The 14,151-nt window shown below is 38.9% G+C and overlaps 1 protein-coding gene across 7 annotated transcripts in view; it reads right to left on the reverse strand.

Moving 5' to 3' along the window:
• Positions 1–3,299: 3,299 nt before the first annotated feature.
• The window catches only part of msi2b (musashi RNA-binding protein 2b), an 85,655-nt gene continuing 74,803 nt past the window's right edge, over positions 3,300–14,151 (reverse strand). For 3 of the 7 annotated variants that reach the window (XM_047036066.1, XM_047036068.1, XM_047036061.1), the window contains 2 exons: positions 13,249–13,403; positions 3,300–8,146 (listed from right to left, as the gene is read on the reverse strand). In XM_047036066.1, coding sequence (XP_046892022.1) covers positions 8,102–8,146; positions 13,249–13,403 — 200 coding nt within the window. In that variant the 3' untranslated portion in view covers positions 3,300–8,101. Of the gene's footprint in view, positions 8,147–10,484; positions 10,562–13,248; positions 13,404–14,151 lie in introns of all 7 variants that reach the window. The other 4 variants (XM_047036065.1, XM_047036064.1, XM_047036062.1 and 1 more) reach the window with 4 other exon arrangements.

Raw genomic sequence — 14,151 nt, forward strand, 5'->3', positions numbered from 1 at the left:
AAATAGCGTTCCACCTATTAACCATGCAGTCGATCGAAACGTGCGCTTGTCCCCACAGTGTATGATGTAAATTGCTATGTCACATTAAAATTGACACCGGTAATTCTGTGCATTGTGAAGTTATTGGGTGCCAGATCTTATGAAGCGTTGTGACAGCTATGCAGATGAGTGCATTTTTGCCGTACATAGTCAATTTGACACAGTCACAGGGGAGAGATTGCTTTTTGGTGCGAAATGAAACCACACAAATTAAGAAATTACCTCAGAGCAAAATCGTTCTCCCAACACCAGCAACACTACAGTTTTGGGATGCTTAAAATGGTGCTCAGTGGTTATTAACCCTAGCCTTATAAGTTCTAAACAGCTAGGGTATATATGCTTTATTTGCTGTCTGAGTTTTGATTTTGTCATAAACAAACTGTACACTTGTGAAATTACCTTCTCCTCTTCCCTAAAGTATATTTAAACATCATAGTCCCACAATTTGGAATGGATAATTACTATTGTGACTCTATCCATTTAGTATTTCGGAGACAGCATAGAAATTCCCAATAACTGGGTTTCACATTAGTGTCTAGGGGGGAAGTCTACGACCTGAGAAATGGTCCTGCCAAGACCCATCTCATTGTAGTGATTCATACTCAATGTGCACGCAAGTGCACTGACTAATCTGTCCTAAATGAGCAGTGCCAGGCTAACTATGTGGAAAGCAGGCAATGTTCCCCCTGAAATACAAAGACAAGTGGTGTAATTCGCCACCTTCTGTCACAGCTTGACTATGCTGCCGAGACAGCCAGTGGGCTCATCATTAAAAAAAGTGTATGTCATTTCGAAGCGATCCGAACCCACTTCGGGCTCTGTGGTTTTGGAGAGTGTACTCCTGGCGCTTGCTGATTGGGGCCCTAATTAGTGTGCTTTGTTAATGGCAGGTAGTGTCAGGTGCTAACGAGGAGCTGATTGGAGTGTGTGGGGAGAGATGATTGGGACAACTCGCAGCTCAAAGTTAAACACCTCCTCAATGAGGAGAGTGATCCGAGACAGTAGAGTTGCTGGGGAAGGGGGGGAGGGGGGTGTTGTGTTACGCAGATACGTCATTGGAGGGCCACAACGAAAGGTCTGTCTGGACACTTCATTTAAAAAAATATATTTTTGGACAGGATATGTAAGGGGGAGAGAAAGGGAAGGACATTGCGGAAATAGCCCGGGTTGGATTTGAACTTGGGCCACTGTGGCCTTAGTCTACATGGTACGCACACTTCATCAATGAGCCACTGAGGTGCCCTCTGTCTTCCACTTAAACCACCAATCTTGGCACGGATACAGTCAGAAAACAGCATGCCACAATTTGCTTAATCTTGGACAATCTCTTCTCTTAATGCTGTATAGCACACTCTATAACTCACTCTTCACACACCTCAGACTAGCTTCCTGTCTTTCAGACCTCGTCTTATATGTTCCATAGCTTAGTTTCCAGTGTGACCTCTGTGCCTTTTAGACCGATACAAGACAGTGTGCCAAGTTTTGTCCTGCTTAAAAAAAATGTTTTATTTTTATACTAAATCAACCTTAAGCGGTTTAAAATAAGTAGAACACATGAAATGTATTATTACAAAGTTTTGAGATATTGCTAAGTTAGGGCTCAGTCCTGAGATGTAATTAATTGCAATTCAGCACTTATATGACCTTGTGTGTATGAGTATGTTAGTTTGTATGTGAGAAGTGAAGTGGGATCTTTGTGTGAATGTTGTATCAGAGGAAGCAGGGCAACAGTTCATCATGGAGATAGCTTAGAAGGGAGGGCAAGCAAAGGTTCGGCAAAGGAGACGGGGGAAAGAGAAGGCTCTGGTGATATTTTAGCTCCTCGCACACAAACACAACTGTATCACTGGAGAAGTTCAAGTCCTAAATGCACACCAGAGAGTGCCAGGCTCGGCAAATGAGTCCTCAGGAGACCTCGCTCCACACCTGCAGTCATTTTTCAAACCTTATAATTGGTTCTCTTCAGTCTGCTGACACCTTCATGTCAAAGATTGGGTTACTTAGTGCCGCAACTCAAAGGTCTGGGTTTGTACCACAAATCTCATCCCGACGCACAGTGTGGGTCATCTTTTCAAAGGTCTGGCATTCAGGAGAACATTATCTAGTCATGTGACAAACACAATGACATATATCACTTGTTTCCTCTCCAGCTTCTGTCACTTTGGATTGAGGTTTTGTAATGTGAATAATATGTGACCTTCAAGCAAAATATCACAGTGTGATTAAGTCACATATAATGTTGCAGTTTTTGGCATGGGTAAAGCTGTGAAACAAGAATCATTGAGCAGAAGAGAGACTACCGAGTTTATTTCTCTCAGTGTTTCTCATTTGGCAGACAGCCTTCCTTGTGAGTCATGACTCTATCTGAGGGTACTGCGGTGTAGTGTGGGAGGACAGGTGGCGTGACGGTAGTGTGTGTGATTCTGTGTATTGGCGAGAAGCGTGTGTATGTGAGGAGTGCAGTGTGACAGATGAGTGTGTACGTGTGTCAGAAACGTGTGCATGTGTTAGACAGGGAGGAGTGCCCCCACTGGCCAAAAAGGAGGGAGATGAGGTGTGCAAGCCATGGAGAAGAAGGGAGGATTTCCACACATCTGTAAGAGCTGTCACACCTTAACTCCTCGGAAGCTATTTCAAATTTTGAAAACAGGAAGATGGCTTAAATTTTTTAAATTACATTCATATCTGTTGGCAGCCATTGCAGCATTTTTCGTTTTCAGGTAAAACATTCCCAAATTAAACCTCTCTAAAGATAGACTGTTGCCTTGAGTGTTGCGGATATCACTCATGGAAATGTGCGGGTGAGGTACTCACCTCCAGTTGTATGTCTGAAAAATGTCACAAGGCTGAAAACTGAAGTGGACCAAGCTTGGCCAGAGTTGGAAAGATGTTGGCAGAGTGATGGCCATTTTGAGCTCTCGCCGTGAGCAGATGAATGTGTTTGTCCTGGGAAAATGACAGATGAGGACATGCCATACAATGTTTTGATGGATGACAGCAAGAACACACCACAGATAGGTCTCAACGAGGACCTGAGGAGTTTACTATTGATTTGTTGCTACATATGGCCCCTCCTTTGTTTCTAACCAGGGCTACATGTACTGTACATTTGAAGACCGGATGGAAAAGAATAGATGATGGTGAACAGAATATTGGACATTGCAGCATGTTAACATATTAATTAAATTAAACAATAAAGGCCAGATATTCAATTTTGTGCAATTTAATGTTGGTGCATGTTCTGATATAATGTACAGTCTTTGGCAAAAAAAATAATAATATACTTCTTAGAAGAAATTCTATACCACGTAATGCAGTCACATTTGAAATTAGAAACAATGAATGAAATGATTCAAAACAGTTTATTTTTTTTATTATTTTTTTTTCCAGACAAACACATTGATTTCTGGACCACAGTAGAGGATGGAAACCTTTCACAAACATTTTCATTATTATCATTATTTGAAAATACAAATATAAAATTATACTTTCCACATCTGAGATGTGAGAGACCCCCATCCACTTTAGTTTTTATTTTTACAACAGGGCTTGAGCAAGCCATACAAGAAGACCTGAAAGATGCTTTCAGACAGTCAGTCCGTTCAGTCAGCTCTCACGGTAAAAAGTCCGTTAACATTAAAAAATGGGCAAGTGTTAGGAATGGGCAAGGCAATCAGAGAGAGTGAACCCTGGAGGGGCCATGAAAGACAAACATCTATAAGGTCACCTGTCAGAGAAATGCACATGACATTTGTGACAGTACTGTATTTGCTTCTGCTCACCTACAGCACACACACTGCTAATGTGTGGCCAACCATCATCTGTCAGTTTGAAACAATGTACTATAACCCAAGTATCATTAACAGCTCTACATCCCACATTTTCCAGTACAGCCATTTTGTAGCATAATGGAAAAAAATGAAATATGCCAAGTGTGACATACAAACAATGTTTGGCTACTTCAACATTTCAGAGCGTAAGGAGGTCAGTTAATCTAAAATGAGCCCTCCGCCATGAGACACAAACAAATATTTAACAGATATATACACTCATATATCCTTAATCAGTGTACATGTATATACATATGTACCTGGTATTACAGTATGTGTGCGCTATCTTAATTCAGTGACGGGATGATCGTTTGGCCATTGCCTAGCACTTGCCTCAAGATTCAAGTTTAAATGGATACGGTAGTATGCTCCCATTATAACCCAACACCTTCCAGGTCGTATTTTTCTTTGTTTTGTTGTTGTTCTTTTTGCTCTTTTTATAAATATTTTTTAAACCAACAATTATCCAATGAATACCTAGCAAGATGTGTAACATTCATTGGCTGTAAACTGTCAATGTGAAATTAAAGTACAGCAACAGAGCCATGCTACCTTAAAGTCCAAGCTACGAAAAAAATTAAAAATAAAAATTATGAAACTATTGAATGATGGTATTGACTATTTTTATGAAAACCAGCTTTTACATTAATCAAATGCTAAACCAGGACATTATTTGTGTGAAGACGTGGAGACATTAAACGTCTGCTGTTCTGGAGATTTTTCTCTCTCTTCATCTGCACTCAATTGGACAAAACGTGAAAATAACATTACGTTTAAATGGTCTACAAAGGCTTCGAACTGCAGCTATCACTATGAGAAGAGCAATCTTTTGACACTATTGTGAAATTGTGAAAACTATACATAATCTTGTAGTGGCACCACTGCACACATGGCACTGAGACAAGAACTTGTCCAGACAGCACGTTAGGGCTTATGGTCTTATTCACTATGAGATCTACTATCCTAAAAAAGTCCTCAGATAAAAAATTAAAAAATACTTCCAATGGTGCTCTTATATTTTACATTGATCTCACTAACTCGCTTACTTTTATACTAATCAATAACTTTCGCACAGGAAGATAAGATAAATTATTGCACACAGCGAATTCATACTTTACCAACAATCACTTCAAAGTATACCTGGCATTTGATGTACCATAATTAGAAATATAAATGAATAACAATACAATGTAATTTCAGTTTGATAACAAAATGTTGTGACACCCTGGCTTTGATTAAAGTTAAGAGCTGGTTCCAAGAGTATAAAATAATTCCCCAAAAGTAATCCAAACAGAAATATTAAATAAATTTAAGTTGACAAGTAAAACAATACAATTTAAAATCCTAATTAGTAGTGCTATGGGCAACTTGGATATTTTAAGGATTACAAATATTAAACGTAGATCTTAGATTAATGATATCCATAATAGTTATTATTGTTATTATTACCATTATAATCATTAATCTAGTTTAACTTCCTAAAAATATAAGATTTTTCCATTTATGTGATAAACTCCATCCTGTTTATAACCATAGATGTGTCTCTCATGAAAAAAAGCTAAAGCTATTTTGCATATCTAGCATTAGCATTTAAGGTAGTATGGCACACCCCTTTAGAAACATTCAAGGGTGGGGATCCAATTAATGCCTTTTTTACAATTCGATCTTTAAGCAATTTATTTTCTTCAAATGTTTTCAATGAGAGCTTTGGTTAGTTGAAACCACGTGAGATCAGCAAAACAGAAAATAGGTGGGAAAATGCTACCAAAACAAATGTCAGCATTTTTGTTTAACTATGGTAATTGATAAGAGAAAGTTCTATCCTTACTGGTCCTAAATTGGCTAATAACTACATCTACTTCTTAATTTAACTATATAACATCTACCACTAGATACTAGGAGAGAGAGACAGAAGAGCGACAAAGGGAGAGTGAGAGGGAAGAAAGAGGGGTCAACAAAGAAGTGTATAGACCACTACACTGGCATCAAAGACAGCACTCGTTACAAGGTAATTAGCAATTTTCTTTTTTCACACAATACTGAAATACATTGATGATCAACATAAGATTATTTTATAATGTGACAGGGAATGGAGAGAGAATCTGATGGATGTACAGTACATAATATTTATTATTGTTAGCATTATAATTATTATTATCATTTATATAATCATTAACAACCACAAAAATATTGATACAAATCCTTCTTAAAAATTGAAAGCATTCAAGGGTGGGAGCATACGTCTTCTCTTTTTAATTAATACCATGTATTTTTGTTTTAGATCCTTAGATTATTACTTGATGAAGTCCCCATCTAAATTGTAAAAATAATCCAGCACTCTGCTTCATATGGTTTTGAACAAACTGAAGCAAAACGGACATACATAAACATATCTGCATTGAGAAACAAATCAACATATAAACACATTGAATCCTTGATAATTTTTACTTTCAAAGATCTGTTTCTAATTTGAGAGCTAATCCTTATTTACATCAGCTTTAGTGTCAACTTTCTTTCTCTTTTTTACATACTAAGTCTTTTTTTGGAAACTCTCCAGCAGAAAATTTGAGAACGTATAATCCAATTGCAACATTCTAGAAGAACAATCCTTCATATCCCTGGAACCAGACCATTTCAAATAACCACCACTTGAAATGTGCAAATATAATATGGTCACAACCTTTTTGATAAAGTCACAGTGCAACAACTTGTTTTATTTAATCCATTCGCATTCTGTTTCAGCCTACAATAAATTAATTTGTCATTTTTTCCAAGACAAAACTCACAGGACTGAGGTAACAAAAGATTTCCATCCTACTTAATAATAATCATTTAACATCCAAGAGGTTGAATATATCTGCCTTTAAATATAGCCTCCATCACATTAAAACTAAGTTATTTTAAAAAGAATAAAACTAAAAGCTGAAATAACTTTAACAAAACTGAAGACAATCATTCAAAGTCAAATGAAAACATTGAAATGTTGCAGATAAGTGTGAAATGTTTGGGACACTCTTCAGCATAAAATGTTTGTCCTATGGATACACAATAAAAGTGTGCTTTGGATTTTGTCATGGTTTTCTTTTTATAGTATTGACTTTCAAAGTCGCAGCGACAAAATATTTTACTTGCAAGAATCAAAAGAAGTCTGGTTTGAAGGACATTTTGTTGAAATGTCCAGTATTAACCTTGTGTCATCTTTATGAAGCTGTGCACATCTTAGCTTACCATGTAGACAATATGCTGGTATGACATTGGCCACAGTAGGAAAGCTGACATTATTTACAGAGCAAGCCAACAGTGTTCTCATCTCAATGGTCTATAATGGCCTTTGTGCTACAAATGGATTTTTGTTTGACTTGAGAGTTTTCAATGTTCTCTTGGACACCTGCACCCGAGCACAGTATGACCCTCTCTGGTAAACCATCACAAAAATATGGTTCTCTCTCTGAAACCATTATATGCAGTGAAGTAATATTTACATGATAATATTCCTCTTTTTTAAAATCTGAATTCACAAAGTATTAAAAGGAAACAGTTTTTTTCTTCCTCCGGACAACAAAAACATTTATAAAAAAGGACTTTGAAAATATTGTAGTCCTCTTATTGCCCAAAATAGGTAAATATGGTAACGATATTACAAGGAAGAGGAAAATTTAAAGAATAAGCGAATAAAATGTATTAGTATACCCTTTTATTTGAACCGAAGCTATCTCTTTTCAAGCCTCATCGGTTAATATCAGTTGTCTTGTGTGTGCAAACTGACACCTGAAGATGTTTTCATTACCAATGGTAATAAAAACAACAATCCATTACAACATAACTCTAAATAAGAAAACAAAACTGAATCAAACCAGTTTACATATATATCGTTACTCTTTTCTGAGAGGATAAAGATACACAAAAATATTTATCACAATCTAAAGCTTAATCTAAACTTGAACAAAGAGAGACTCAAAACTCAAGAAAAATCTAAACCGATTGAAATAAGGATAAATTGATAAAGAAAAAATCAAAACAACATCAACAAATCCTACACAAAGATACTGGGTTACGCTTGGATAGTATCTGAAAAGCCAGGGTTGGATTATAGTACAGCAGATTGTAGTCTTTTTTCTGAGATGATTCCGATTTATCTTTTTGTTCTTCACCTGGTGCCACCTCCATTCTCAGTCTGTGTGTGGATGCTGTAATGCTTGCTGTTATATGGCATCACCTGTACACAGAAGCAGTTAGAAACTCCGACCGGTCTTCCCCGGGCCTCCTGTTATACTCTGCTGAAATCACAAACAGACACATTCCCAAGCCCGTCAGAACCAACTGGCAACCTCGTAGAGTTAAATGTGTTGTGCTTTTGGGTATAAGCCGTGTCCCAAATATATGACCTTCGATCTCAAGTGTGCACGTAACATATTTCCCTTTAATTCCACTCAATGGAAGAATCAACAATGACAACAATTCATTACAAAAAAAACATATGGAGAAAAGGTCACAAGCCCATTTTGACTGTAAATCGCAAGTGCACACTTGGGGGAGAAGGATAAAGATTTGGGAAAGGGGATAAGTGCATTGTGTCAGAAATGATGTATTCCTCAACTGCACATATCTTGCAATGTGCCATATTCCTCTTGAAATGTCATTTATTATTTCAATTATTTTATAAACTGTACAGAAAAGTATCGGTACAGATTAGACATACTGGGCAACTGAGTCGACGCAAGTACAATTGCATATGGCAATAAGTAACTTACAAGACAAATGTTCTATAAAACAACTTCTGTGCAAACCCAAGACCAATTCCATTTTGCAGAGAAAAGCTATATGTTCACACTTATTCTCTGGTTGCTGGAATGTGTATCTGTGTTGCTGGTATTTAAATACCCCTGGCAAATTGACTGTGTTTTAACACTTGCAAAGAGGAAGATGACACAGCAAGTTCCACCTGGAAATAGTTTTACACAGGTGGCACAATGCCCCCTCCACCTACTAACAATGGACATGTATGATCAAGGGCAGCAGATGCAGGCATCCCCTTCAGGTTAGTGTCTACATTACCAAGCATGCAGGAAGACTACGGGGGGTTACTTATCGGGAGTCATGTTGCAAGGGGAGTGGAACAGGTTAAACTAAATGAAGTAGGTTTACAGACAGACTGCGCTTTATTCTGTTGCTTTCTCAGAAGGCTCTCATGCTGCAAATCATCCTTTATATAGAGTACTGTACTTCCAGATGCACAAAGAGTGATTAATGTATTTAATAGTCAGTACCACAGACTTCACGATGAGGCAATGGGATATCTCTTTATAAAGTACACCCACTGATACAGTGTTTAGTCAGTCGACCATTTGTGCAAATGCAGACATGATGAGTCATTGTACACATTTCCCTTATAGCTGTTTATTAAAATGTGCACTGCAGTCTAAGGCAACCTAATCTAAATGCTGGAACTTATTAAGTCCTGAGCAAACTTCTTAGAGACAAGTGCTTCTGAGTAGTGTGTGTGTGTGTGTGTGTATGTGTGTGTGTTTGTGTGTGTGTGGAGAGGGGAGGGGGGGGCTCTCAGTTGGAATGGTTCTGGTTAAGCTTGTTTCTCAAGTACAATAATAGATGGTCTTTGTCTAAGTGAATAAGTACTGAAGGTTAGGGAGTGAGTGATCCTACTGGACTCAGTCATCTACATGGTAAAGAGAGGGTGTTGTCACCGCTGGGTTCCACAGTGTCTGTGACACAACCCTGAGGCAGGGAGCCTCATGAGAGGGATGCTTATACACACACTCCCTTTATATTGTCACTTTCTAAAATGCGCACACACTAAAACACAAATGCATGCAGGCCCACACACACGCAATCATGCATTCATTCACTCATAACACACACAGGCGACCATGTCCTTTGCTTACAAAGTGGCACTGCAAAAGTCTTGGAAAAGCCAATGTCAACCAGCAACTACAGTATACAAATGCCTCTGTACATAACTCTTGGAGCTGCCCGGCACTAATGCCCAATGAATGGCAAACATGAGAGCAAGAGTGCAACAGTGTAACAAGCGACAGCATAGTGGTGTAAACCCAGAACAATTACTCTTTGAGGCCCAGCGCCACATTTTGTATGGAAGGCATGCACACACAACTAGAAATGGGTAACCAATGACGATATGGATGACAAAAGGGATCAAGTACGAGGCAAGGGTGTTTAATTATCACTATAGTTACTGAAAAATGGCATCAACTTTTCAAAAGGGTTGTGTTGACTTTTGTGTTACATAATCGGGAAGTATTCTCAAAGCAACCATGTGAAAAGTTGTTGTCATGAAATGCAGGGGTTCCCAATCCTGGTCCTCAGGGACCCCTGTCCTGCATGTTTTAGATGTTTCCCCGCTCCAACACACCTGATGCAAATTAATGGTCGTTATCAGGCTTGGATAAGCATCTAAAACATGCAGGACAGGGGGCCTTCAGGACCAGGATGGGTACAGGTTGAAGGAAGAGCTTCTATGTTAGTCAACATCATGAAAGAGAAGAAAAGGGAGATGAAACTAGTTTAGGAAACTACAATGGAGATGATAGGTTGTTTGGGGAAAAGGGACTACAATATTATAAAAATGGCACATAATACCTCAAATGAGATGGCAACCAACCACCTGTTAGCGTTCAATGGTATCCATTTGTAAAAGCTGTTGCAATCAACGGGCCCTAAAAGTGTACAGTTAGTACCTGTGTCAGTATGCATTTCAAGGGGAAAAAGGCATATAAAAGAAACCTATTACTGATGAGTATATTTTATTCATAGGATAGGCTGCCAACATGAATGAAATGTATCTCTCTCATTTCCTGGAGTCAGGCTTATTTTAGCAACAGGAACTGCATTTAGGTCCAATTTTGGTTCCTAAATTTAGATTTTGGTGAATGGCTACACAGAGGACGGTCCTGGCCACATTGCTGTGCATGTGCTGTTCCTGAACAAGTGGGTCCCAAAGCCATTTTTTTAAATTCTAGTCAGCAATGATTACATTGTGTGTGTGTGTGTGTGTATGTGTGTATATATATATATATATATATATATATATATACTATTATACTACATACGTAGACTGATTCAGTTTGTTGAGAAAAGGTGTTTAACGTACCCTCTCAAACATTGGACAATGGAATAGTATACTTTAAAATAAATACATTTACACTAAAGTGGCAGCAAAACTGTTATTTGATAGATCAGATCAAGGCAGTGATGAAAGGAGACTTAATTGACTTTAGTGACATTAAATACTGACAGTTGTCTTGGATGTGGTTCACAAGATGCCTCTGAAAGCCCTGTATCCATGTTAAAGAGGAGATCTACTGTATAGTATACTGTCTTCTGAAATAGCTTGAAGCCAATTTTTTATGACTTATGTCTATGCAAAATTATTATCACATTCATGCTAACAGGTATTAATATAATAGGCATATTTACATGACATGCAAACTTCAGCAATGATAGAGATTTCAATTTAAGTAAAATGACGTCTCCAAACCCACCAAAACCTAGAATCAAGAGGAAAGCATGAATGTCCCGAGTCTTGCCAACTGTGTTCTAAGCCAAGTAGAGGGTCAAAAAGTCCTCAAAGCTAAAGTGCATTAACGGCACCACTGTATGTTTTAGATTTATAGAGTCCTAAAGTCTGTATACAATTTGCATAATATTAACTTGACAATAACAGAGGTCTACATTAGTAGAAAAATGAATACTATTGTTAGTTTAAACTGGAACTATGTGTGATGGATACTATTTTAATCATACAAAATATAACTTACTAAATTGAGAAAAATAATAAAAGAAAACACGTGTCATCCAATACAGTCATAGAGAATAGGCTAAATGGAACTTACGGTAAAAATGTTGTTTAAATGTAGGCTGGGGTCGCCATATATAGCAACAGCATGAAATATTTCTGACTAGGGATTCTGCATGCTGTCGGGGCTGACATTTCTGAAACACAAAACTATTTCCCAACCTACATTTCTCTTTTATTGAGGTTGAAACCGTCTCTGAAAGCAGAGAAGCATGACGCTCAAATTGAAGATGATTGTTCTATATTTGATAAATGTCCCCCATGGTGACCCTTACAGCTCAAGTGTGCTGACATGACTAATTTTCCAGGTCAGCTGGGAATGCACTGGTAGATTCAAAACTGTAAAGAGTGGTAAACAGGTGTATGCATATAACACAAAGACCTTTTTTAGTTCTCGCTGCCCCTTAGTATCAGGGAGAGAGTTCAAACAGGACTGAGAGGTATTCAATCCTTCTGTGGTAGATAATCAGGCCCTTTGCTTTTCTTTGGTGCTTATTGGAATCAGCATTGGCTGCACTTCTACTGCATTCCAACATTCTTCAATCTATCAATACTTTTCACAAAGGTTTCAAAGTAACTTGATAATGACCCCACCCTGGCCTATTACAGTTGCACAAGGTGCAATCATGGTTGTATTAATTCATTCAGACCTATAGAACAGACCATTATTTCTTGTTGTTAAACCCTCTCCTCAAATCAACACCTTTGTCCGAGGTGAAACAAAACACACCTTTAACCCCCTCCCCCCCCCCCCCCCACCAGAGAAATGAGGTAGGAAAAATTCACGGGGTGATTTTTGACCTTCTGCTTGGCGCAAGAACAGAAAGCACACCGACACTTCAGAGAGGCGATGACAGGCGGTGCAAGTTTATAGTTTGTTAGACCACAGCTGAGAGAGAGAGGACGGCGTGTGAAAGGGAATGGAAAAATGTTGGCAATGTGCATAGTCACACTCAAGCGTGGGCCAGAGCACCTGTCTAGCACTGAAATCTTGGTGGATATATTAAACTGGAAACCCTCACCATAGCACACTATACAGACTGTACATGCATTTAATGAATAGGCATAAAAAGCTGTCAAAATGATAGTTTACACTGAATATGCCTAAATTACTGTTAATGGACTCAAGTGGAGGAGAGAGAAAAGAAGGGTTTTCTCCACATTTCTACGAAAATGGAAGCTGATAAACATGGTTTTACAGCAAAGTAATCACTGCTTTACTGTATGTTTAATGGCCAATAGATTTTATATATATTTTAATGTATATCTGGCTCTAAAGCTTAACTACACTACCCATTTGTACAAATTCCATCCAGGGTATATATATTTTCATTTTCCAAGCACACTTCACAAGAGTCTCTCTTTGTTGGAGCATTACCTATTGTATCTTCATTTCTAGGAGTGGCCAGGAAGTGAACCGGGAGATGGATGGACAACAGGAGAGAGCGTGAAGAGATAAGGGAGACGTCCTCATACGAGTGAAGAGAGAGTGAGTGGGGAGGGAGGCTGGAGAGGGGGTGGGGGCGGTTTGGAGGTGCAGATACTCACAGCGATGCTGTGCCCGAAGCCAGAACCAGGCTGGGGGCTGGCGGCACTGATGTAGTTGCCCACGGCAGAATCCTGGCTAGCTGGACCGTACAGGTCGGCCACCGGACCGGGGCTGTTGGCGCCTGGGAAGGCTCCGGGCCGGGCCGGGTTGGTGCCTGCCATTGAGGAGGGGGGAGGGAGAGCGGAGGGAGGGAGGAGGGCGCCAGAATTGAGATGAGCGGTGTGACTACTCAGCACTGCTGTGCAGAGATAACAGCTGAGCATGAGGCTGGCATGCACATAGTACCACAGACAGACAGACCCTCACCCAAAGTAAGTAGAATCTCAGGAATTATTTTTAGATAAATTAAATTGGGACTAGTGTAGCTATGACCTTACTGACTTACAAACATCTAAACTTTTAGGCTCAGAGTATTTTAGTTGTGTCTTTTGTAAAGCACTGTAATTCACGGCCATTCACTTAAAGACAAATGCCAGGGATGCACTGATTCATTTATTTGGTATTTGGAGTGTGTCCCTTGGTACATTATGCACTGTGTGCTGCTGACAGATTCTGCAAGTCATTTTCGATGCTTACGCACTTCAGCTAGTTTCATGGCACACTCGGAAGATTCTCACATTCCATGAAAACTAACAGACGAAAGGTAAGATACGGAGGGCTGTTTGTCTCAGCAGCTTAAGAGATCAGAGATGCACTTCAGGAGCATGTAGAAACAGTGGGAGCTTTTTCTTCTTCTTTTCTATGAGTCACCTCTCAGCTGTCTATCCCACGTCTTCTCATTTTTTTCCATGAAATAGGCATAGAAAAAAAAGACTTGCCAGTTCATGGATCCTACTCAGAAATTGCATGGGGGATTTGGGCACAACACCCCCTATCTAATCAACACCTGTCACGGGAAGACC

Source organism: Hypomesus transpacificus, chromosome 15, assembly GCF_021917145.1.
Source record: "Hypomesus transpacificus isolate Combined female chromosome 15, fHypTra1, whole genome shotgun sequence".
Lineage (NCBI taxonomy): Eukaryota > Metazoa > Chordata > Actinopteri > Osmeriformes > Osmeridae > Hypomesus > Hypomesus transpacificus.